We start from the raw sequence: 23,328 nt of genomic DNA, 5'->3' as shown, positions 1-23,328 counted from the left end.
AACCAGCAAAACTGGACTTTACAGACTTTCTGGGGGACTCTGCAGGGATTTCTGCTCCTTTCTGCAAGACATGACATGGGGGAGACCCTCTGTCCAAGGAACCTTGTCCCTACCAGACCCGGGAAGCAGAAAGTGGCTACTCAGGGGCTCTGATCACCACTGAAAGCAAGTTTAAGGCAGGGAATGGTGACCAATGGTTCAAGTGAGAAACTAGCAGTCCCTGGGGGGTTCACTAGAGAGGTTCAGTTCTGCTGATGATGGAGCAAGGTCCCAATTTATACTGTTGCAAACYGGCAGGCTCAGATGCCACACATCACACTGGACACAGTCAAGCTTTATGGTTCCTAATGCAATGGTACAAGGACCCTGGCTCTTGGTGTTCAGCCGGGGTCCCCTACTAATAATCCCCTAGAACAAAGCAGAACAAAGTGCTAGGGAAAGTGTGGGCCCACTGCTGAAAGGGATTGAATGGGACAGGGGCCCTGGTGACGAAGGATACAGAGAAAGGCAGAGATACTCAATGCCTTCTTTGCTTCAGTCTTTACAACATGCCCAATGCTGTTGCATAGAGGAGTTCTCTGTGGAAGAGCTTTATTCCCCCTTGTATTGAAGACCTCAGGAACACATTAACAGACCTAAATGATAGAGGCAAAAAATACATGAGTTAGTATATTATGATGACTGCCAATCCTCTCTGGATACATTTCAATCACACCTGAGCATCTGAAGAGCACCAGATCTTCTGGTACAGTAATGGATACTGCAGAAAGGACAGTTCGCCTCTCACACACCTCAGCAATGGCTGAGTGTGGGGAGATCTGTAGGAACTAAGCTGTCCTCCAACTTTCTCTCTCATCAAATTCCTCTCATGTGTCTGTTTCAAATTTGTGAGTAGGAAAATACAGGTAGTGACACCCACATTTCAAGTGTGGAAACACTCTTATTTTATTTTAAACAGTCACCTGACAACCAACATTTAAGTTTAGCCTACTTTCTATTTGTTCATCAGTGTTTGTGTGACAATCTTGCATGAGAGCCCAGAATGCTTTGTTTTGTTTTGTTTTGTTTTGTCTGTGGATAGGGAGATACAAATCTTCATTGTCAGCAAAGGAAAAAAAATGTAAGAGTATGTCTTGGGGGGGGGGCGCAATCCGGTCTATCTGCCTGTTTGGGAATGGGAACACTGAGGGGGAGGCTCGGTGAGGGAGGTGGCTGAGTGTGGAGGAGGACAATCTGAAGAGAGAACCTGAAGAGTGTGATGGGCTGCTGCAGAGAAGCCTGGACACGTACAGGCAGTTGTGGTCTAGCCTATGTTCCATCAGGGCTTGGGGCAGGCAGTGATGTAAGAACTAATCAGACTGGGTTGCTATTTGTGTAGTTCAGCAGAGGAAAAGTGTCTGCTAGGAACAGCCTAGACTCAGAGGCATTTTATGCATGGGAAGATTTCCAAATGCCCGAARGAGCTTTGGTCTGCGATGACTATGAGCAGTAGCAGCCTCCAGCTTCACCCTGCTGAGCAGCAGCCCTGAAACAGGGGCCCTTGGGGGAGCACCACATCCCATCTAGCATCCCATCCTTCTGAGATGGCTCTGGGCTGGAATTTCTTGAGGGASACTCCCTTATTATCCCTCAGGATGGCATTGGGGCAGCAGGAGGGCAAAGTCAGGACAAGAGGATGTGCAACTCCACCCACTGTYTGTAGCAAGTGTCCTCAGGTAGCTGGGCTGCCCAAACCCACCACCCCATTGCTGGGAATTCAGGGCAGGCAGAAATAGGGACTGTCCTGAGGTACTCATAACACATTGAGCAGCTGGGCTGCAGGGAGGATTTGACACTCTCCCTGCCCCCCTGTCCCATGGAACTGGAGTCAGAGCCACTTCATCGGGGTCAAGGCAACTCCTTGTTTTTATCAAGGCCCTTTTRAGCCTCTGAAGTGCCTATGAAGGATGTGGAAATGCCTTCCTTTCTTTGCCAGCAACTGCCTAGGAAAAGGGRTAAGACATTTTTCTCTGGTTCAAGCCTGATAGATCTCTTCCCATCTCAAAGTRCTCTGCCCTGCCCTGCTCTTGCAGAAAGATATGGGTCCTGGTGGATCCCAAACCACCTCAGTGTCTTGCCCTGAGTTCACAGAAAGAAATTGCTGCCCAAAGTAATAAGTATCCAGATCAAGTACAATAATGCTGTTATTGAGGGGTTAGAGCATTAGYGAGGAGCAGGCAAGGAGAGATCCAGTCCTTGAAATAGGCAAAGAGAACAGATGATACATGTCTCTGAAGACTTGAAGTGTTTCCTTAACAATTTTTGTTATGATGATTCCTTTCCCCAGATCTGAGACTGCATTATTTTATAAGTTGTTTGATTTTCTAAATAGTTCTTAGCCTTTGACCTCCAGGCCTTAGACTATATACTATGTAGTATTAAATGGTGTTACTTTCCCAGGCCATAGCAGGTATCTTCTTCATTTGCTTGGCTGTTTTTTTCCTGCTTCTTTGTTATATTCAGACCATTTGTGGTCACACATCTTCAGTGAACAATAAGTGATAATCCATACGTGAGCTGTTTACATCCCTGCAGGATCCATTTTCAATATATGCCTGCATTTCCGAAACTTTTGTTACAGTCCCACTCCTAAATTCCACTTCATAACATGTGACAGCTGGTATGAAGCTCAGGATCAAACAGCAAATTCTCATCACAAKTTCCTAACAGATCTAAAAGGCTACAACAGGGAATGGCAAAGCTAGTGCAAGGCCAAGTTAGCATAAGGATAACAATGTGGCAGTACTGTTTTCTACAGGCAACTTTGTCAATACACTTCACTTTCCCAACCCTCCACCATACAGCTCCACAGGAGCAAAAGCAGAGAGTCTTCTGCAAAATCTGGCAACAAGACATTGAGCAGCATTCCCTCTGGAGGGTRGCTAGAGCAGTATCTTTGAAATTAGGTCAGATGCCACTCCAGAAGGCAACCAAAAAAACATGCCTGTTTTCTCTGCWGAGAACAGCTTCTTTCATTCAACAGCATCTGAAGGAAAACTGCCCCCAAGTTGCCTCTCATCAGTACTCCAGAGCTTGTTTGTCAGGGCCTTGTCAAAAGAGGCTGCAAGCTCTGCAACCTCTTCTTCTGCTTTGTTTCTAGGGGGTTGGCTGCCATTGATACCAACTCTGATACAGCTCAGCTGGGTAGCCTGCAGTTCAACTACTGTGAAAAGCACTGAGAAAGAGCTGGGAGAAGCCACTGYTCTTCCCTGCCTTCTTATCATCCTCAGTTCCCTTCTTCCCATCCCTCAGAAAGCAGTTAGCCCTTGCTGCTCCCTGACCGTCCACTCAGACCATTGCAAGCCCTGAAGCGAGCACTGGGGAGCTTAGCCATCTGCACGTGCAGGGCCTCACCCCACTCTAGCACCTGCCTGTGTCTACCTGACAAGTATTAGCTGCTCAGCGGTAATAATCTCCCAGCTCTCCACATGGAGCACGAAGATCATGTTCAGCATCACTCTTTGCCCTGGAGCACCGCTTTGGTGATTGCAGTCACCTGCTGAGGCTGCCTCCTTGGTGCTCTGGCAGGGAGCCAGCCAGCGGCAGACCACCCAGCCCAGGTCCAGACACATGCCATGAAAAATGAATAGAGAGAAAGAGCCCCTGCAGCCTTCTCCAGGCTAGGACTGCTGAAGGTCCTCAAAGTTGAGGTGACTGGGGCTGCCCTGCCCTGGAGTCTGGGCTGCGGTCAGCCTCAGCTGCCATTGGAAAGGTGCCTAGAAGCTCTCATTTCCTCATAAGGGACTTTTTTCAGCACAAGCAATGCTGTATCATTGCAGTGAAGTGTCCAAAGCACTTGGGAAGAAGCRTGCAGCCTTGCTGATACAGGAGGACAGGAGCAGGAAGAGATGTCAGGATGCTGTTTTGGGTRCCCCAAAACAGCAAGGGACCAAAGCTAAGCCCCAAGGTGAATTCCRGGGCCCGAGCATTCAACTCTCAGAGGGCCAGTTGTGCTTGGCATGTCTGCGGGAGGACCCAGAGGGGCATGGCGATTCCAGGAGCATCTGCAAGAACTATGATTGAGATGGGTTCATGGGATCTGTTTTCAGGGTTGTGCAATGGGAGCAGGATGCTCTGCTGCAGAGAGAAGCAGYCAATTAACATTCTACCCACAGGAAAGACTGACAGGGTAAAATGTGCATGAACACATTTTCACACATATTCACCAATATCCTGTGAATACAGTGTTTGAAACTCAACAAATGCCATCAYCACCTCTTTCTGCCCAAGCAGAAATGCTTGTGCCCCCCCCTCCCCATCCTTACCCCAAACACCTGACACAGCCACTCTGTCCGTTTGTGCCCCACATGTTTCATGGAAAAAAACAAACAAACAAAAAAGAGCCAGGCTAAGTCAGGTAGGCAGGGACAAAAACAGGCATTTTCACATTTGCTCTTAMAAAAGAGGCATTCTGCTATATAGAACAAAGCAGATGGGCTTGGTATGGGACTGCTACTACTTGAGTAACAAGTGGAATTTGAAGTCTCCTTCTATATACAGCACCTTAGATGACAGCAGAGCAACTTTCTTTTAGTGACTGAATCCTCTCCAGGCAGGGTTGGCTCTGTAAGCCTTACAAGCAGCAGTGAATCCAGCTCTCTGTCTCCTTTTCAGTRCCCTGCTGCCAAGGCTGGGGTCACTCTGATTTCACTTTACTGAGATCTGGATTTGGCCATTGGTATTCTGAAGACAAAAGACTTCAAGYAAACCAAATAGGAAACTCTTCTGTTGAGTGTGTAAAGTCATTGCTGGTTTTCCCATTCTCCTCCTAGTCCTAGAGGATGATAGTAGGTGATGTGTCTGCTGGAGTCCTCTGAACTATTGCATAGATGGAAGGAGCACTGCCAGAAGTTCCTGTGTTCCCTGGGGTGAGTGCACAGCCATGGGAGCACCACCAGTGTCTCTTTCCCCACCCTTTGGGTGTCACACTGTCCTGCAAGTAGTTGCATGAAGAGTTCTAGTGCCAATCAAAAATAATGTCTTTAATGAGTGGTGAGGGCTTGTCTGCTGAAAGGGCTCTGCAATAGGTCAGCATGAAGTTCTTGCTGAGTTCTGGTGCCAACTGGCATTCTGGCTACTTTCAGTCCTTCTGAAAGCCCTAGTCTAGCTGTTCTCCTGCAGCATATGTGTGTTTGCATGTGTGTAGGTGGGCATGACGGATGACAGACAGTCCTGAACCTTCCTCAAATACRTAAGATGGCAGGCTTGGTGTTTTTGAATGGTATCTCAGGTGCACCCAGGACATACCATGACCTAGACATAGCCTATTGCCTGGCTGTTGCCCCTAGTGTTTGCACATGAGCCCTAAAATTAGATGTAGGAAAAGAATATGCAGGGAATAGTATTTATACCTTCAGTCTAAACCCACTGTTTTCTTTTACACTCATCTGAGTCTATTCAGCTTCTACAGGGTTTCTCTGTTTGCATTGCTTAAGGTGTAGATACTGAAGGAAAGAACTCCAGCATCATTTCCTACAGAAAAGCACAGATGGCCTGGCTGATGATCCCTGGCACTGAGAGTGAACACTTGCCTCAGAATGGGAATTGCCCACCCTCAGCTCCTGCTTGGCTGGTAAGAATTGGCACTGCTCAGCTGGCTGAGCAGAGCCTATGTGTGTAGGGACCAAACACAAGGGTACCTGCCTCCTGCAGGGAAGAACTTGGGAATGCCCTGAGCCTCAGAGACTTCCATGGGGAGCACAGCCCTATCCTCTTACTGAAGGAAATCCATTGCCAGATTCACCAGGGAGAAGGTCACCCTCTGAGACCTGCATCTGAAAGGAAAAGGGCCCTGTTTCCAGAAAGCTGAGGGGTCCTGCAGCTCCTGCTGAGCTGAAAAGGCTGCCTGAAAAGGCAGGCTGAAAGACTGCCTGAAAGTTGAGTGTTAGAAATGAATCATCATGAAGTCACTTTCTATCAACTCCGCTTGGCCCTTCTTATCCAGGAAACAAGCCAGTGCCTCTGATTTCTTCCCACTCTCTCATCTACTCCTGCCAGACTGGCTAAAGAGGTTTAAAACTCAAAGAGACCTTCCCATTCCAGATGCCAAGAGGCAGGATCCACTTGTTCAAAACACCTCTGTTTCCACTGCCACCTGTCCTGGGAGCGGAATATAGCTGATAGGGCATATCACAGTTGCTGGAAACCATTGGACCTTGTCTGAATGAGGGATGTTTGCTCTGCTGTTACTTCTCCAAATATTGTTTAAAGGATGAAGAGAAAGGAGAGGAAAATTTCCAGAATCTGTAGGTCTTCCCCAGAACTTCCCAAAAGGTATTATCTTGTCCCTTTTTATGTCAGGAGTGGATGTGGAGCAAAGCAACATTAATGTGCTGTGACAAGTCACCAATCAATTTTACCTTATGCAGAATATTTATTCTTCTTCCTTTTTTCCTTTTCTGCTTCCAGGCTGTTACAATGTCTGAAATGGAGATGTTGTCTATGGCTAAACACCAACTTAGAGTTGGAGACAATGACTTTGTAACTGTTGGCAAACCAGTGTTTTCTGTCAGCTTGCCATTACACTCCAAATTCTCTTCTATGCCATCAAACTGAGTTTAAAAATTGGGAGTGAAACTTCTGCTAGCAGGGTTTGAAATCTTCAAGCAGAAGAGCATGAGCTTTCAAGGGGCAGGAAAAGAACATCTGGGCAAACAGAGATGCATTTCACTTCCCGCTTCCAGGGCAGCCCTCTTCTCAGTTCATATTGCTGTCCTTCAGCTGGAGTCAGGATCATCCTGGCCCAGGGAACCTGCTGCTCTCTATTGCTCCCTGGAAGAGTTATGGAAGGACCCTGCCATGGCTAGGACATCCCTTGCTACTAAAGGCACTCTGCTAGGAGAAAGCAAGAGCTGGGTTTAGCTCTCTTCCACAGGTAAGGACCCYAGATCTCTCTTCAGTGCATCATGACTAGCAAACAGGTGTGAGTGCAGGAGGTTAGAGGACCTTCATCACAAGTGTATTTGTGTGTGAGTATGCAGGAGCATATATGTTTGGTGACCCTGAAGGCAGTGCCTTTATGGAATGAGAAGGGATGCAGAGGGATCCCATGTTCCTGATATAGACCCTTGGCACCCAGCTGCTCCCCCTGAGGCTGTACTGGGTGCCCAGAAAAACAACTCCAGAGCACTCTCAGAGAGCGTATCAGCCTTGGTACTTATGCAGCAAGACATCTTCCTGGTGCCCAGGACAGCCTATTCAGGGTGACAGAGCTGTCTAGGCATGACTTTGGTCCCAAAGAAGAGTCAAATCAAGCAAAGTGGCACCCTCAAGTGAAAGGGGAAGTAAAGAATCTGGGGTGACACTTTTGAACTTTGCTGCCTCAATTCTGCCCAACTGCTGCCCTGAGATTCAAGTCTTTTGTGAGATAGAACCTAGTAAGACATGTTAGGGCCACTCCTTTGCCTGGCTCTGGGGACAATTTCCACTCCTTGACACTGCTCTGAGCCAGCTCACCGGAGAGCAAAGCCTAGCTGGCCTGAAAGACTGACCAAATGCAGACCTCTCCAGGGCCGAGGGGAAGCATATTTATGAGGAAGCTCCCATTGTTTGCACAGCCCTAATAGAATAAATATTGCTGTCTGGATAGCCACTSCTCTTTAGTGTGAAATTCAGGAGTGAGAAGTTTGAGGCACAGATCTGTGCTCAGCTTAACCCAGGTTCAACGCCCAGAAGGGCTGTGAAACTAGAATCTCTGGCCTGTGAACGTCATCCTCCAGATACCTAACCCACTTCTTTTATCTTTTCTCTTCTTGGGAAGAAGAGTGTATTTCTTCTTCTTTTTTAAAAAAAGTAGCCTCCAAAAGGATCCAGGGCATGAGTGGGTCATGGGAAAATCAGGTGCTAGCACAGGTCTCTTTCACTAGCAGTGTCCTAACAGCAGTGAAAGCTAACTGCAAACTGGRATATATTAGGAAGAATGTAGCCAGCAGGTGGAGGGAATGGATCATTCCTCTATACACAGCACAGGAGAGGCCACATCTTAATACCCTCTTCCCTCTTCAATTTTGGCCTTCCCCGGTAAAAAAAAAAAAAAAAAAAAAAAAAAAAATGTCAACAAACTGGAGCAAATCCAGCTGAGGCCACCAAGAATGTGGGAGCTGGAGCAAATGTTGCATGAAGAGAGGCTGAGGGCTCAGGAGGATCTAAAGGCAGTGTTTCACTGAAGACAGAGATACTCTTCTCAAAGATGCATAAAGAAAGGACAAGATGACACAGGCACAAGCTGCTACTAAGCAAATACCTGTGGGGCATAAGGAAACATTTCTTTCCCATGATGGTGGTGCAGATATGGGACTGGAACCAGAGCAGTGGTGGAATCTCCATCCCTGGAGATATTCAAACCTCAGCTGGACAAGGCTATCTATGAGCAACCTGACCTGGCTTTGCAGGTAGCCCAACTCTGAGCAAGGCTTGGACTAGAGACTCCAGAGCCACTTTTTTGTGAACCTTGAGCATTACTGCTGCAGATCCTCTCAGCCACTTTCTTGGTGTGGCCTTAACACCCTTTTCCCATTATTCCTGACCTTCATGTTCTTCATCCTTCTTGCTCCCATTTTGTATCAAAAATAGAGTGGGATACAGGTACTACATGAAACCCAAGGGAAAGATAAGGAGCTGAGTCCTCTTGCTTAGCCTTTGCAATATGCTGTGGTACATGGAGCCAAGAAAGCTCTTCCAGAGAGTGGCTTCGAGCACATGGGAGGTTCGCCCAGGTGTGAGGGCACTGGCTGTGGCCTAGTACTTTCACTTCCTGCTTCTGTGAAAGCTTTCCTGTCTCCCTGTGGGCAAGTCAGTGATGGTCTATCTCATAGCACGGCCCCAAAAGTCCTGTCTCTTTGATACTCTCCCCTGCTTCTGTGACAGAAAGCCTGTGACATTTCCTCTATCACCACTTGTACTTCTAAGATCAYAGCCCTGAGGATTTGGGGCAGAATCCACTGCTTCTATCACAAAAATCTGCACTGGGCTGAACTCACAGAGCGGGCTGCAGGATTGGGCTGCACAGTGATCTCAGGAGATGCCTGACATATGGGATTATTCCATCCTGTGTGCGTGTCAAAGAAGAAAGAGTTGTGTTGGACTGAGGTGCAAGTGTCCTGTGTTTACACAAAGATCAAAGATATGCAGATATCATGGTTTCAGTTGCCTCTACAAGCTCTAACAGAGTGTGAGCTCTGTCAGTCCTGTGGTTGGAAAAGCGTCATTATCTCTCTGTGGTTTCTTAGATTGCCATCTTGGTCTGTCAGATACTTTGTCATAGGCGGTAGCAGTTGCTGTCTCCAGCAGCAGACCTGGAAACGTCAAAATAGATTCACTTGCACATGCCATAACTGGACATGATCTCTGGTTGTAATACCAGTGGGAGGAAGGGGAGGTGAATAATTACCAGTGCACTGAACACATAGAGGAAGCAGCCCAGAAAGGTGGATGTTGGACATCAGAAGCATGTAGTCATGATGAGTAGGGCTGTGTGTGGTCATGCTGGGGTTACAAATGCCAGGTTTGTGACTGGCACACACGGGTGGCTGGGAACCACCATAGCATGTCTGTGTGTTTGCAGGCAGGCAGGTTGCATGTCCCTCTTTAGATCTGCATCTGTGCAGGTCTAGCTCAGATGGATGAGGATGTTTCTTCTGCAAAATGACAAAAAGCTCTAAAAAGACCTCACTCCAAGGCAGGTGGTGGAATGTAAAAATTTATGCTCTATGAGCACTACTCCCTCAAGAGAGGGAGGTGAGCTCGTTGTTGCCTCGTGAATGGCAGTCGTTGCTGGAATGGGGTGCAAAAATACCTGGAGAAACCACAGGCTCTGAGCTGGCAAGTTTGGTGCTTGTTGCAGAGAAAAGTGAAGCAGCAAAAGGGAGGAAATGTGCCCTTGGGTGTCCCAGGGAGCTCATTATCTTGGGGCAGCAGATAGTGTCTGAGGGCTCCAGGCAGGTCAGCCTTGCAGTGGTGGGGGGGAGGGAGGACACAAATGCCCCTACTCCCATAGCTGAAAACTCCATATCAAAGCCTCCCATGACTTCAGATGCCACACAAAGCGGGCTTTCAGCATTTATGCGAGAGCAGATACCTCTCCATTCCCTGAGCAGCAGGAGTTCCCCTCACCAGCAGCTCTCCATCTCTGCCTTCCATATCCTACACTGCACCAACCCCCAATAGTAGCTGCATTTGTCCCCCATCTCTGGAAGAYAGTATTTCTAATTTCAGATTAGCAAGCCAGATCTCCCAGGCAAAGACTCTCCTTCTTGGCTGATTCTGGTGTGTATTAAAAGCAATTTAGAGTTCAYGAACTCCATTTGGAAAGCAAAAATATTGAAATTTTTGTGTTTCAAGCAACCCTGATTGCTGCCCCTGGAGGCAGTTATAAACAGCCCCCAAGGATGGCAGACATCTTTGCTGCCTCTGCACTCAAGGAGCAGGGATCAGACTGCCTGCTGCCTGTGCTGCCCTCACCCTGAGTGTGTCCCAGATCCACCACAGGAGCAAGGAACCCCTGGCTATTATACTCTCCTGTAGCTGCTCCGTCCCCAGGACATTTTCATCATCCAAGAGCTGCTACTAGTTGGGAGTCATGTTGTCCCAAAGTCTGAGTGCCTATGTACTCAAGACCCAGGGCCTTGGAAAAGAAATTGAGTTGGGGACCTCCTGGCCCCTACCTTGCTAATCCTTTGGGGAGGCTTGCTGAGTCTGTTGAGGTTTGCTATCATACTGGTGAGTATAACTGTGAACCTGCTGCATAAGRGCTGTCTCACATCCTGACCACAGTATAGCCCTCACTTGGGTGCTGAGTGCTGATTTGTTCAAACTTACCTCATTGCAGAAAAGGACTAGTCTGGTATTTCCTAGGTCTGCTGCTTCCTTTTTTTCAGTGTCTCTGAGGCAAAGGTGCCATGACATCAGCTCCATGACGCTTTGGAAAACCCAAGTGCTTGCTTCAAAATCTAACTGCCCAGGCTGCCTAACATCCCTATAAAAAGCAAGGACTCTCCAGTCACCTAGCATCAGACGCAGAAGGAATCTACTCTGGTCCTGCCTCTGCTTTTGCAGCTCATCCCTGACTCATAATGAATATCTCTGCAGTGTCGGTCTCCATCCTCCTCATTGCTACCCTCTTTTCTCAGGCCTCTTCGGGTCCAAGTGAGTACAGCTGCTCTCTCTGTTCTTCTAGGGATAGAGTTTGTCCTAATGGACAATAATCTTGAAGCAGAGCTGGAAAAGATGATCTGCAAAGGTTGAAAACTTGAGTAAATAGCTTTTCCTGCTTTCTTGGGACTAGTTTTCCTTTCTAGTATCCTTTTCTCTTGGGAAGGAGATGACGAATTTTACCCTGTGAACATCAAATTTTTAGCTTTGATCTCCTCTGACTTTATTGGTTGGCTTTAGAAGTGATCCCAAGGTGACTGAGGGGATTTTTGCCGTTGAAAGTGAGAAGGCACAAAGGTTAATAAAACACCCTAGCAATGAGCTTTATTAAGCTTTGATGTTCACTGTAATTACTTGATGTCCTTCTGGGGAAATAGGCTCTTTCTGGAAAGAGAAGAGGGCTCCACAGTTAATTTCATTGGGTGGTTGTCCATGCTTTCACCYGGGGTATGTGTACGTTATCTTCTTGCTATGAGTGATAGATTCACACTGACCTTCTTAATCCCTTCTAGTTGGTGCTGACACCACTGTGTGCTGCTTCAGCTATGCCTTACGGAAGCTCCCTCAGAGTCATGTGAAGGACTATTTCTACACCAGCAGCAAGTGCTCACAGCCAGCGGTTGTGTAAGTATCAGCTCCTGCCCTGAGCTTTCTGTGAAAGGCTCTACCAGCCTTTGGGTTCTACCTCAAAGTTGTTCCATGTCTCCCAAGGCTAGGAGTGTGGCAGGGTGGGGAACAATGTCTGAGATAAGGAAAGGGACAGTCAGCTCAGGTGTCCTGCACAGCATGTGAGAACTCCTTCTTCTTGGCTGAGAAATGAGGCCATCCTGGTGCTAGAATAAGATGTGGAGAGAAAGGCTCTGAGCAGACATTAGAACCTCCTCATGGCAATGAGCCCAATGCAAATGTGCCAGATTTGCAAGATTTGCAYCTGGCATATACTAGGGGTTCTGAGGCCCACAGATGCTTGCTCCAGAAACACCAGCCACCCACACACTGTATCCAGGCTCACCTTCACTCTGGACAAGGCCATGAATGTTTGAGCGTAGGTTGCTCCTCTCAAGAGACCTTGAACTCTTCCTGCTGTCTGGATTTTAGCAGAATCTCACATTGCCCTGCAAGCTTAGGAAAAGGGTTTGGGCAATGAGAATGTAAAGGGGTGATGATCCCCTCAGGAGCTGGCCTCAGTAGCTGAACAATTAGTGGGCACCCAGGAGGTGATCCAAGGCCCTGGCTGCCACTTCAGCATATGCCTTTCCCTCTCTAGGGCTGTAACACCTCCCTGCCTCTCCTTACAGTTTCATCACCAGGAAGAATCGGCAGGTCTGTGCTAATCCTGATGCCAGGTGGGTGAAGGAATATGTGAACTACCTGGAGCTGCAGTGAGGGCTGAGAGCTGAGAGAAGTCTGCTCCTGTGAGTCCTGCAAGATTGTCCAACAAAATCATTGCTTCGGCCTAAAAATGCTACTGCTGAGCACCAAGGCCAAAAGCAACTTCGGGGCCTTTGAAGTTCCTTTTGTTTTGCAAAGGCATCATTTTTCTGTTACAATTTAGCCAACCTCATGGGCAGCTGCAATGCTGGGGACCTCCTGGCCTTGCAGATCTCCCTTGTTGTAGCCTATTGTGTGGCCTGTAATGAAACTCTGTCCCTTTTTCGTGCCTTCACTGCTAGAAGGGGAGATGGACCCTTATCTTGAAAGTTATTTGTAAGAAGTGGTCTCTCAAAGCCAGGTATGAATACTGTCGTGTAAAGCCAGACTGACATCCCAGTCAGCTGGCTGAATTTCACCATGTGTGACAGATGCTGTCAAGGATGTCTCTCTCCTTAATGGGGGAATTGGTATGTTGATTATTTACTGGATGTTCAGTGTGGAACCACTGTTCAGCATTGTCAAAATACTGTCTCTTGCCTGTACCAGAGAATAAAGATTACCATCTCTCTGTGTCATGTCTAGTAGAGGCTGCTTACATCCTACCCAGCCCTTGAGGAGGCCAGGGAACACATGGTCTTTTGTGGGGGTTGGGATGTGCAGGAGCCCTTCTGCTGTGTAGCCCAAAATACCTGCCCAACCTTGGAGCTGGTACTGAAAGTGTTGGTGAGGTAGGACTGAACTACAACCATTTTGGCAGAGGCAAAGGAAGAATTCTAGCTCTCCGGGTAGAAATTTCTCAGCCTCCAAAGCCCTCAAAATCTTCCCTTCTGCATCATCTCCACACTCCCCAGCATCAGAGGCAGCATCACTGCCCCAGCAGCTCCCAAGGTCCAGTCAATCCACCCATACTGCAGCCTCCCAGCCCCCACCCTGATACCAGTCTGGCCCTCTCCTCAGCCCTTTCCCTTTCTGCCATATCAATAGTGAAGGTCCATGAGACCAGCCCCATTGGACCCACAGGTGGACCCACTGGCAAAGGGATGTGTATGAAAATGCAGTCCTCATCTGCTGCTTCTGGGGCTCTCTGTAGGCAGGGGCCCTGTGCCCAGCAGCTGTTTCTACTGCAGTGTATTGAGTGCAGGCCAAAACTTTGCAGAGCACAAGGGCACAGGCAAGTTTTCAGTGCCCAGCACAAGAGTGTCCTGGGTAATCCCCAATCAGGGAAGGGATGGCCCTGCCGCAGGGCCAGGACAGCAAGGGCCCTTTGCTTTGCAGCCCTGACAGACCCCAGCTCTCAATACTGAACTCACCGTGCTTTCTGCTGGTAAGAACAGACTAGACTCCATAGTATGGGCAGCAGAGGGAGCACCAAGATGTCTGTACACACATCCGTGCCAAGAGCTGGAATGACAGTCCCAGAGCAGACCCCTGGATCTCTGCATCCTGGCAGACCTCCCACTTTCATGGTATCCAGGCATCAAGGGATGTATGTCCCCAGTGATAGAGTGGGACCTCTCCAGGTCCCACATTCTTAGTGACAGACCAGCAGAGTAGCTGCCCCTGGAGATAGGGATTAAAACTGTAGGAGAGGGGAGGTGCATGCTGTGGGCTGGATGCAGGACATCCTGCCGGAAGGGGAAATGGAGGCATCAAAGAGGCATAAAGAAGAAAGAGGTAGGGAGTTTGGAGTCCAGGAACAGAAAAAAGAGGTAGGGGAGGGAGAGAGGCAATGCTGTGGAGGAAGGGCACCCCAGCAGTTAAGTCTGAGACAGGAAGCGTGGTGACAGGTCAGTGGTTGCTCCCCACCAAGGCAGTGAGAAGATGCTGTGAAGTAGAAGATGCCCCAGCTGAGAGGTAGCATCCCCTCAAGTTAGCCTGGCTGTGGCCCCACTTGCCTTCCAGTGATCCCATGCTCAGCCTCTCCTGCAGACCCCAGAGGAGGTTTTGAATTTCACGAGAAGATCCTCTACAATCATAACGCATCATCTGCAACATCCTCTGCAATTAACAGCCCACCTGAAATACCTCAATACATCACCCCTTCACTTGAAGTATTTGAGGGATGCCCCAGAGGATGCCCTGAGGGAACTCAAATGCTCTACAGGCTTGACAGGTAGATGAACATCTTCTCAGGTCCCAAATGGACAATGTCAGGCAAGACATTGTTCCTGTGGTGCTGGTGAAGAGATGCTAAAATCTAAGGTGGGAATGGACAATCTCTCTAACAGTGCCATAGAAGGTGGCTTCAGCCCTATCTGGCTCCCAGAGCAGCCTGCTGTTAAAGAAAGCTCCAGTCAAACTTTCTGCAAGGCTCCCCTCCCTGATCTCTGGACCCTGTGACCAAGCTCTCCATGGCTGTCTCCTGGTTCTCTCAGGTGCAACAGGAAAAATCAACCATGCTAGCAGATAGAGTGTAAAACTGGCACAGAACAAGCACTCTCAGTGGGACCAGCTTAAGGAATCAGAACAGAGTCAAGCTTCAAGGCCACCATCAAAAGCTCTTCTTCCTCTGCAAGAGGAAAAAACAACCCAAAGAGCAGAAGCGGATTGACCTGGAGCAGAGCAGGCTTGAGAGCAGAGAGCAGCAACAAGGAGAGCAATGAAGGCAACCAGAGAGACCTTCGTGTTTCCCTCAGGAGCAAAGCAGGCACACAAACCAGTTCTATAATCAGAACTGACCCTCCCAGTCCTTACTTTTCACAGGGGAGCACCATGATGGGTGGTATAAATATGGGGTTAGAACAAATGCTTCCTCAGTGACGTGGAGCTGACTGGACACAGGCCACATCATGTACACTAGAGATAACAGTCAAAGATGTTGAGCCATAAGGTTTGATTCAAACCTTCAACCATCAGAGAAGCACTGCAGAGAGATACTGTACTGGCCACGGCAGGATGTGAAACCTCCACCTAATATAGCAGGTCCTTCAATGAGGCTGTCTAAAAATAAGCAACCAAATCTCCATTCCTCCCATCAAGAGGAACTGCCAAGAGTGAGATGAGGGAGAACTTCCCCAAGGGGGTTGATGAAGGAAGTAATTACAGAATCTAGTTAGGAACAAGGGCTGGAGGGAGAATGCAACCCTCAGAGCTGATGGCCTGTGGGGCTTGCCTCCCTTCTCAGGATCTAGACACAGATTTCACTGGGAAAAAGAGGATGGCCACAGTCTCTCAAGAAGGTCAGAAAGAACCAGGATACCAGGTCCAGGCTGAGTACTTCCAGTTGTGCATGAGGCTTGCTGCTTTTCCCATGAGGGTTTCATGCCTTCCAGGCACTACTGAGCAGCAGACACTGAAGAAAACCTTGTGAATCATGGGATCTAGCAGGATCAATCTTCCAGACTCTGCTGGAAAAGCCAGGCTCTAGAGCTAGCCTTGACTTTTGTCCACCTCCAAAAGCACATGACAAGCCTAGTCCTCTAGATAGCTGAGTGATGGTCACCTTCCAGCAAGTACCTGGAGAGCTGTGCTCTTCCTTTACCAGCTCCACGGCCTCTCAGCTGGAGTTGAATTCCTCTCATTCAGATCTGTTTGGCCAAGCACTTAGCGTTGATGAGTCTTGGATTTTGAAACCTTTTCCAGGCTTGGTTGTGCCTGTGTCCCACATGCAGTCTCCTGCCAGAGCCCATCCTAATCTGCACTCTATTTTGCTACAGAGAAGTTCCCCAAGTGCTTGCAGTGCAAAGCAACCTGCAGGAAAGGAAGTGTTCAACTGTCAGCTGATGTGGAGAAGGGTTTGTAAGTGACTTTTCTTGCACCGCCAGGGGCTGACCTATAGTCAGGACATCTCTGGCAGATTTCTGTGCAGTGGRCAAGGAAATGATGCTGGGGAAAGCCTGAAAACAGGACCACCAAGCGCAGCTGAGGTAGTCCATGGATTAAGCAATCTCTTTTCTGACAGCTTTCTCAGTTCAACGAAGTATCCTCTCCCGGCTGCATGCCATTGTGCGGAGATCCTCAGTTTCCCATTTTCCTTCCCTCACCTCTCACACTCATCTGTGGTGGACACCATACTAGGGTGACAGACATGGCGTGCTTGCCCCATGCTCTGGCACCCTCCTCCTACATGGCACCCTATGGCACCTACATGGCACATAGCTGCAGAGCCTTGCAGTGTCTACCCTGTTATGTGTGTTGGCCCTCTGTTTACAACATGTGGGGCTGTGATTTCCAGAGCAGTAATGCCCTACTGTCCCTACAGGGCAGCACAGAGAGCTGGGACAGTGTAGGCTGCGCACAAGGAGTCCCAGGCTGCGCTGCTGCAGGTTCCATGCAGAGAGATGTGCTCTGGCATGAGGAGGGCCCAGCAGTGCCTGGTAAGTGTGAGGAGAGGCTGGGGATGGGTACAGAAGATGGCAGGGCTCCTCCAAACCCAGGCTAGTTGGGCTGCTCCTCCAAGAGCTCCAAGAAGGAAACCAAAACCACAGACAGTGATGAGGGAATTTCCCACGGATGCTTGGGCTTCCAGCCAGGGACTGTCTGGAGAAGAGCCTTGAGGCTCACTGAGCTCCTTCTGCCTGTGCTCTGCATCCTGGACCTTTGCACTTGCAGTGGCTGCAGCAACCCTGCTGACCTTACTAGCGTTTCCTTGGCATCAACCCAGCATTACGAGTAGCAATGTCTTCTGTCCCCACATGGCACTCAGAGCCCCTGCTCAGGGACTAGTTTGGACTCTCGCAGTTCCTCTGTGGCAGTAAACTCTGCTTCTCAGTATGAAAGGTAATCAAGCGTGCAGCAGCCGTGATGCTGCTGCAAGAGTAGGGACACCTTCAGGGATACAGTGGGAAGGTGCAGCTGTGTGGCTCCAAGCGGCCTGCTTCCTGAGATCCTTGCCTGCCTGCATGCTGGTGGTGAGCAGCTCCCACCTGTTACATGGTGGCCACTCTCTGTCCCTGCCTTTCATGGCACTGCAGGGAAGCTATTCCAGGATGTGCCTCTCTGCTGACTTTCTTTCTCCCCAATGATGACAAGTTCAGACCTGGAGGTTGCTGACTGTGGAGGAGATTGAATTTTGCAAATGTGCCTACTCCATACTGCCCTTCTCCATTAGATCCACAGGAGACATTATGTGGACCCCAAAGCTTTTGCTTTCAAATGACCAGTGACTCATGTCTGCCCCATGTGACTTCCCCAGCGGGACTGAAACTGGAGCTGGGCTTGACACAGTGGTTTTGCAGCATGCTCAGCATTGCCGTTTGTCCCCAAGATAATGAGCTCCCTGGGACACCCCAGGGCACATTTCTTCCTTTTGCTGCCTCACTGTTCTCTGCAACAAGCACCAAACTTGCCAACTCAGAGCCTGTGGTTTCTCCAGGTATTTTTGCACCCAGTTCCAGCAACAACTGCCGGTCATGAGGGACCCACGAGTTCACCTCCCTGGGTGTTTCTCCCTGTTCCGTGACTTCTCTAACACAGCAGGCACTGTGAGGCAGTACCATATGAAGACAGGACACCAGGAGTCACTGTTGCAGTCCTGCTGTGCTTGCTGTTCCTTGCTTGATGTGCCATGCAGGTTCCCATGGCTGCCCTTGCCCCGCTTTGCTTTGCCATCTCTACACTGAGACCTCATCATGTCTGGGTGAATCAGGGCTCTCCCCTCACAACATTGCCCTCCTGCACCATCTCCAGGGACAGAGAGGACATGTGGTGCTGCAGGAGACATCCCCACGCTCCTGCTGGAGATGCCAAGCAGCAGCAGCTGAGGGCTATGAGATCCCACTGAGGGCTAGTGAGAGCCTGAAGCTTTCGCAAATCCTCTTCCTGATGGTGATAGCAGGAGCTATTCCTGTGGGGCTACAAAGGAGCCGCTAGGCACTGGAGAAGCCCTCAGAGAGGCATACCTGGTCCCAAGCTGTGCCCAGGGTGCTGCCCACTGCCTGGTAGGGCACAGGGCTGTGGGAGCCACAGGGGTAGCAGCGGATCCTACTGGCCACAGGCAAGCTCTGGTTCTGTGGCAGGACACCACTTAGATCTGGCTGGCTCTACCAGTGCATATGGGCATTGCTGGGCTCAGGGAGGGCAGAGTTGCAAGACCCTTGTCTTTCCTTCCCCACCTTACAAGACTTTTTGTCTCTGAAAGATTTTTCATGAAAAGGGGTCATGAGATCTATGCCAACCCTGAGGTCTTCTGGCTTCAAAAGCAGAACTGGCCTTAGTGACACAGAGCAGGGAGCAGTGGTGCCTGACATTGCAGGGTGATCACAAGCACTCAGTGGCAGTATTTTGAAGCAGTACAGCAAAGCAGGCACTCATCTGTGATGCAGGATTGTAAGGCACCAGCCCAAATGCTTGCTCTGGATCTCAAAAAAAAAAAAAAAAGGCACTCAGACTCCATACGGTATTGATTAAGATCTGCATGTGGCGCAGAGGCTATCAGTGGTGAAGTCCTTCCTATGATGTACAGCTCAGGGTTGCTACCTTGGGGACATCTTCTCTTTAGTTTCCACTCTCTGCTATCCTGTTAATAGCTAAGGGAAGGACCCAACACAGCCAAGATATTGTAACAGGGAAAGATCGTGCCAGAAAAAAATCAAGGAGCAGAATTCTAAATTTCTGGATTCAGAAACACTAAATAAGATCACCAGTTAACCCAATCACAGTGTGAGCCACTCCATCCTTCCAGTTTCAGTGCTCCAGCCCTGGAGGTGAGCCGTTTCTTTTGGGCCATATGGACCAGCAAGTCTTTGTGTAATAAGCCAACGGGGAAAGGGAGTCCTCACCAGCCAGGGAAGGGTTGGGCCACTAGTCAGAGTACTGCAAGTTTGGGATCCAGGACTAGTGTTGGGCATCCTGCCAGCAAGGGCAGGAGCCAGTTCTGCCTGTGGATGATGTTCCAGCCTGGGAAAACACCAGACTAGAAAGAAGTCATGGGATGACAGCAGGGTGTTTTCCAAGCCTCCTGTTTGCAAAGTGTGATCTGTAGCTATAGGAAAATAGTGAAACACTTTTTGCGTTAAGATGTAGAAATACCATCTGGAGCAGCAGAGAGCTTGCTGTGCAGAGAGGAAGGCTGCAAGGTCACTTTGCTCGTGAATAACAGTGCTGCTGGCAACACTTCCTGTCAGTGGGCAGAAGCAAGATAGTGCTGGTGTAATTGCAAGACAACTGGCTAGACAGCGAGATCTACCCAATATTGTCTTTTAATTGTTATCTGCTCGGTTCCATTCATGTTCCCATGCAAAGTTGTGTCCCAGAAACAACAGCCAAGAGTGAGGCAGTTTGCTGTTTCATCCCAGCAGCACAGCCAAACATTTCCCTTCATTTTACTGTTGGAGAAAGTGAGGAACAATTACCCCATTGGAGTGGTCAGAAAAAGAGCCAGGTGTCCTGCTCTTCTCAGGGTGGAAGTGGCTTGRCTGGGCCCAACTGAACCTCAGGGCTGATGGCAAAGATGCAACAACGTCTCGGAAAAACAGGTATGTGGGAGGGAAGAGGTGCTGTGGCATTGCCAAAGATGTGCATATGGGTAATTATAGCTTTTTAGCTGCCAGAAATGGTAAGAAGGACAGATTTCTGGGTAGGGAATTGGCCATGCTCCATTCCCCTAACACTCTGCGGCAGGCAGGCAACTTACATGTCCAAGGAATCTCCCAGATCCCAAGGAAGCCCCAGTACAGCAGCAGCATTTCCCAGTTTTTGCCTTCTGCTTGCACTCATCAGAGAGGTTCTCCCAACCTGTGGCTGTGTTTTACCCCTTTGTCTTTACAGCAATGTGTCTCTTCTCTGCCCCTGTGGCATACATAGTGTTTGCAGGGGACCAGCGCAGGAGTGCAGCACACGGAGGCTTGGAGGGGCAGGTGAGCACATGTGATGTGCGTGAGGGTGTCTAGGGAGCATATCCATGTATGTATAAAGTCCATGTATATATATGAGCATGTATACTTCCATAGAGGATGCCAGAGTTGTGTGTGAGTGTATAGGGGAATGAGGTGTCTGAGGATATCTGTGTATCTCCAGTGTGGAAATTCTAAAGTTTTGCCTCAAATCATTTCCCATCATCACATGCCATATAGGGGGGGCTGGCTCTTCATCAGGTTCTGTGTCTGTGCCTGATGAATAGTGCCTAAAGGAATATAAAGGGAAAAAAAACACAGAACTGTTTATTCTCCAGAATCGTTATTTCACACATGAAGAGCCAGGGCCCCGCATCACCCAGTGCTGAGAATCTGAGCCACCCTTCCATAAATTTTCCTGCCATTCTCCCATAAATAACATCATTACCTACAGAAGGAAACACTGCCCATACAGTATGATTATTTATTAAATAATTTTAAATAATCTAATAATAGATATGCATTGGCCCTTCCAGGCCACAGGTGGGGCACCAGGGCAGTAGTGAGTTGTAGTGCAGGCTGACCTGTGCAAGTAGAGGACAAATAACAATACCCCAGCCCAGGGTCTCTCAGGGACCCCCTACTGCAGTCATCTTGGAGCTGTGTACAGGTGACATGGGCTCGCCCCAGCTTCCGCCCCAGCATCCTGCCCATCGCAGGAGCTCAGGATAATGTGACTCATTCATGACAGCAGCTACAGTTGCCATCTTGCTTCTCTCAGTTCTTCTTCAAGTTTTGCAGATAGCTTAGAACCCAGGTGTCATTGGGATTGGCACAGACTTGGAGGCCTTTCTTTGTGATGAATCTGTGGACCATGAAAGAGAAATGTTAGATTTCTCCTCAGACATGGATGCCAAGAGAGCCATTTGGTTCAGAGCATTGCAGGAGGTTCTTTAGCTGATGCTAAAACCAGTGCCTAGCTGAGATTTCCCCATTTCCACCCCTCTTCCAGAAGTACGGTCTCAAGTCCTGCAGGAAATCTCTGCATAAGTACTCCAGGGAGCTCCTGCACAAGCATCCTGAGAAATCCCTGCACAAGCATCCCTAGGAGTCGCTGTGCAATCTCTTTTTCCCCTTGAGTTGCTCAAAGCCATGCTTGCAGGTGATATACCATTTAATCCGTTCCTGCAGAACACCTCTGCTCCCACTGCCCACTGCCATGACCACGGCCATACTGCAAAGCCCAGGGCACCACAGCCAGTCACTCACAAGCGCATACCCAAAGCAGCTGTCTCCATATCAGCACTTTTTGTCCGCACCCGGGAATCAGAGTTGCTACTTACACAATGGCCGGCAGGGAGCAATTGCTGCTCGTGCTGTAATAATGCAAGATGAGTCTCTTCGGGAGCTTGCGGGATGTATAAGAGAAGCAGCAGTTTGGGAGGTCAGGTCCATCTGAAAGAGACAGGGAGAGACAACATGAGCACATACTGAGCAGTGGAGGCCTGGAGCAGTGCTGGCAGGGAAGGGAGTGAGGAATTACAGAATAATCAAGAGGGGGATTTCGTAGATCATCTGATCCAACGCCGGCAGCAGCACTATCAGGRAAGGCAGATATTAAGAGAGACTCCCATTCAGTCATTGCTCAGATCTTCACTTCCCAGCCCCAGAACAGGAGATTGAAGTCTTTAAACTATGATCARGAATAAGCATAAGAACTCTGAGCTCCAGATGACTGGACAGGTGGATGGATTACGGATGGATGGATGATTTTCTATTTCTGGGGTTTGTAAGTATAGCTGACCTCAGTGCAGACTGAGAGCRTAACAAATGCTGAAGTTAACTGACTGGGGAGCTCAATATAGAAACAGTAAAGAAGGCTCAAATTAGTTCTTACTTCACAAATGAAAGAGTCTGGACTCACCTGGGGCAGAGGAGGTCTGAGAGCAACAGGCAGCAATGAGAAGAGCAGTAAAAATAGCTACAGAGAYCTTCATCTTCCTGTCTGACAAGGGCAATCAGAGCAGGACCAGGAGCTCCGGCAGATGCAGCTCGGACTGCAGCATCTGGATTCAGCTCCCTTTTAATAGAGAGTCCTGGAGTCAGCAGGGAGAATCCCAAGTGGAAATTCCAAAATGATCTCAGAAAAATGTCACGAAAGTGAATTAGCCAAAAAAAAAGGGGGGGGAGAAAAAAAGAAAAAAGAAAGAAAAACAATGGGATATGGTTCGTATTTGAGCCAAGTATGTGGAGCTCTGACTCAATAGCTTAGTTTCGATTTTATCAGATTAAAAGGAAACTGAATTGTGCTAAGTGGCATGGTCACATAAAGAGAACTATCCATCTAAACAGCAGGAGGGATTTTCCCTGTGAGTCTGTATATAAAAAAATACAATGTTTGCTTAAGGTTATGCAACTCTGGGAAAAAAAAAAAAAAAAAAAAGAGAGAAGAGAGAGGCTCCAAGATATATTCGTGATGTTATGTGCTGGGTGTTTATCAGAGGTCTGCCAAACTTCAGTACAAGGAGCTGAGCAGTGGCTGGACTGTGGGCTCTGTGCTACCCGAAACACTGTGCCTCTACCAGTCCCAYGATGCCTGGCTAACCCAGAATCACAGAGTTGTTGAAGCTGGAAGGCACCACTGGAGATTGTCTACTCCAACAGCCTGCTCCTGTTTATTCCTCAAAGCAGGGTCAGCTTGAGCAGGCTATCCAGGACCGTGTCCTGGTTTTGAATAAGGACTCTACCACCTCTCTGGTCAAGTTGTTCCAGTATTTCATCACCCTTACAGTAAAGAAGTTTTTTCTTATGGTTAAGCAGGATTTCCTATATTTCAGYTTGTGTCCATTGCCTATTGTCCTGGCCCTGGGTGTCACTAAGTGTCTGGCCCCATCGTCTTTACACYCCCCCTCCAGATACTTAAATACATTGATAARATCCCCCCCTCAGTCTTCTTTTTTCCAGGCTAAACAGTCTCAGCTCTCTTAGCCTCTTC

The 23,328-nt window shown here is 48.8% G+C and overlaps 2 protein-coding genes across 2 annotated transcripts; one reads left to right on the top strand and one right to left on the bottom strand.

Annotated features, from left to right (window-relative positions):
* The first annotated feature begins 10,941 nt into the window (after positions 1-10,941).
* Positions 10,942-13,133, top strand: LOC146593955 (C-C motif chemokine 5-like). The gene is made up of 3 exons (XM_085308400.1): positions 10,942-11,181; positions 11,700-11,811; positions 12,486-13,133. The coding sequence occupies exons 1-3, from the start codon at positions 11,109-11,111 to the stop codon at positions 12,571-12,573; spliced, it is 273 nt and encodes a 90-aa protein (XP_085164526.1). The 5' UTR covers positions 10,942-11,108; the 3' UTR covers positions 12,574-13,133.
* A 7,635-nt stretch (positions 13,134-20,768) lies between these two features.
* Positions 20,769-22,376, bottom strand: LOC146593954 (C-C motif chemokine 4-like). Its single transcript, XM_085308399.1, has 3 exons — positions 22,258-22,376; positions 21,677-21,788; positions 20,769-21,198 (listed from the first exon to the last, which is right to left on the bottom strand). The coding sequence occupies exons 1-3, from the start codon at positions 22,328-22,330 to the stop codon at positions 21,111-21,113; spliced, it is 273 nt and encodes a 90-aa protein (XP_085164525.1). The 5' UTR covers positions 22,331-22,376; the 3' UTR covers positions 20,769-21,110.
* Positions 22,377-23,328: the final 952 nt, after the last annotated feature.

The sequence above is a fragment of the Rhea americana genome, unplaced genomic scaffold (assembly GCF_003343005.1).
Source record: "Rhea americana isolate MKP2758 unplaced genomic scaffold, rheAme1 scaffold_274, whole genome shotgun sequence".
Lineage (NCBI taxonomy): Eukaryota > Metazoa > Chordata > Aves > Rheiformes > Rheidae > Rhea > Rhea americana.
The sequence above is the reverse complement of the archived record's forward strand: the minus strand, read 5'-3'. Positions and strand labels throughout refer to the sequence as shown.

Bases quoted from the DNA above. Each gene is read 5' to 3' on its own strand.
- LOC146593955 (XM_085308400.1), top strand. From the start codon at position 11,109: ATGAATATCTCTGCAGTGTCGGTCTCCATCCTCCTCATTGCTACCCTC. The intron at 11,182-11,699 runs GTGAGTACAGCT...AATCCCTTCTAG, and splicing joins TCAGGCCTCTTCGGGTCCAA to TTGGTGCTGACACCACTGTG. The intron at 11,812-12,485 runs GTAAGTATCAGC...CTCTCCTTACAG, and splicing joins TGCTCACAGCCAGCGGTTGT to TTTCATCACCAGGAAGAATC.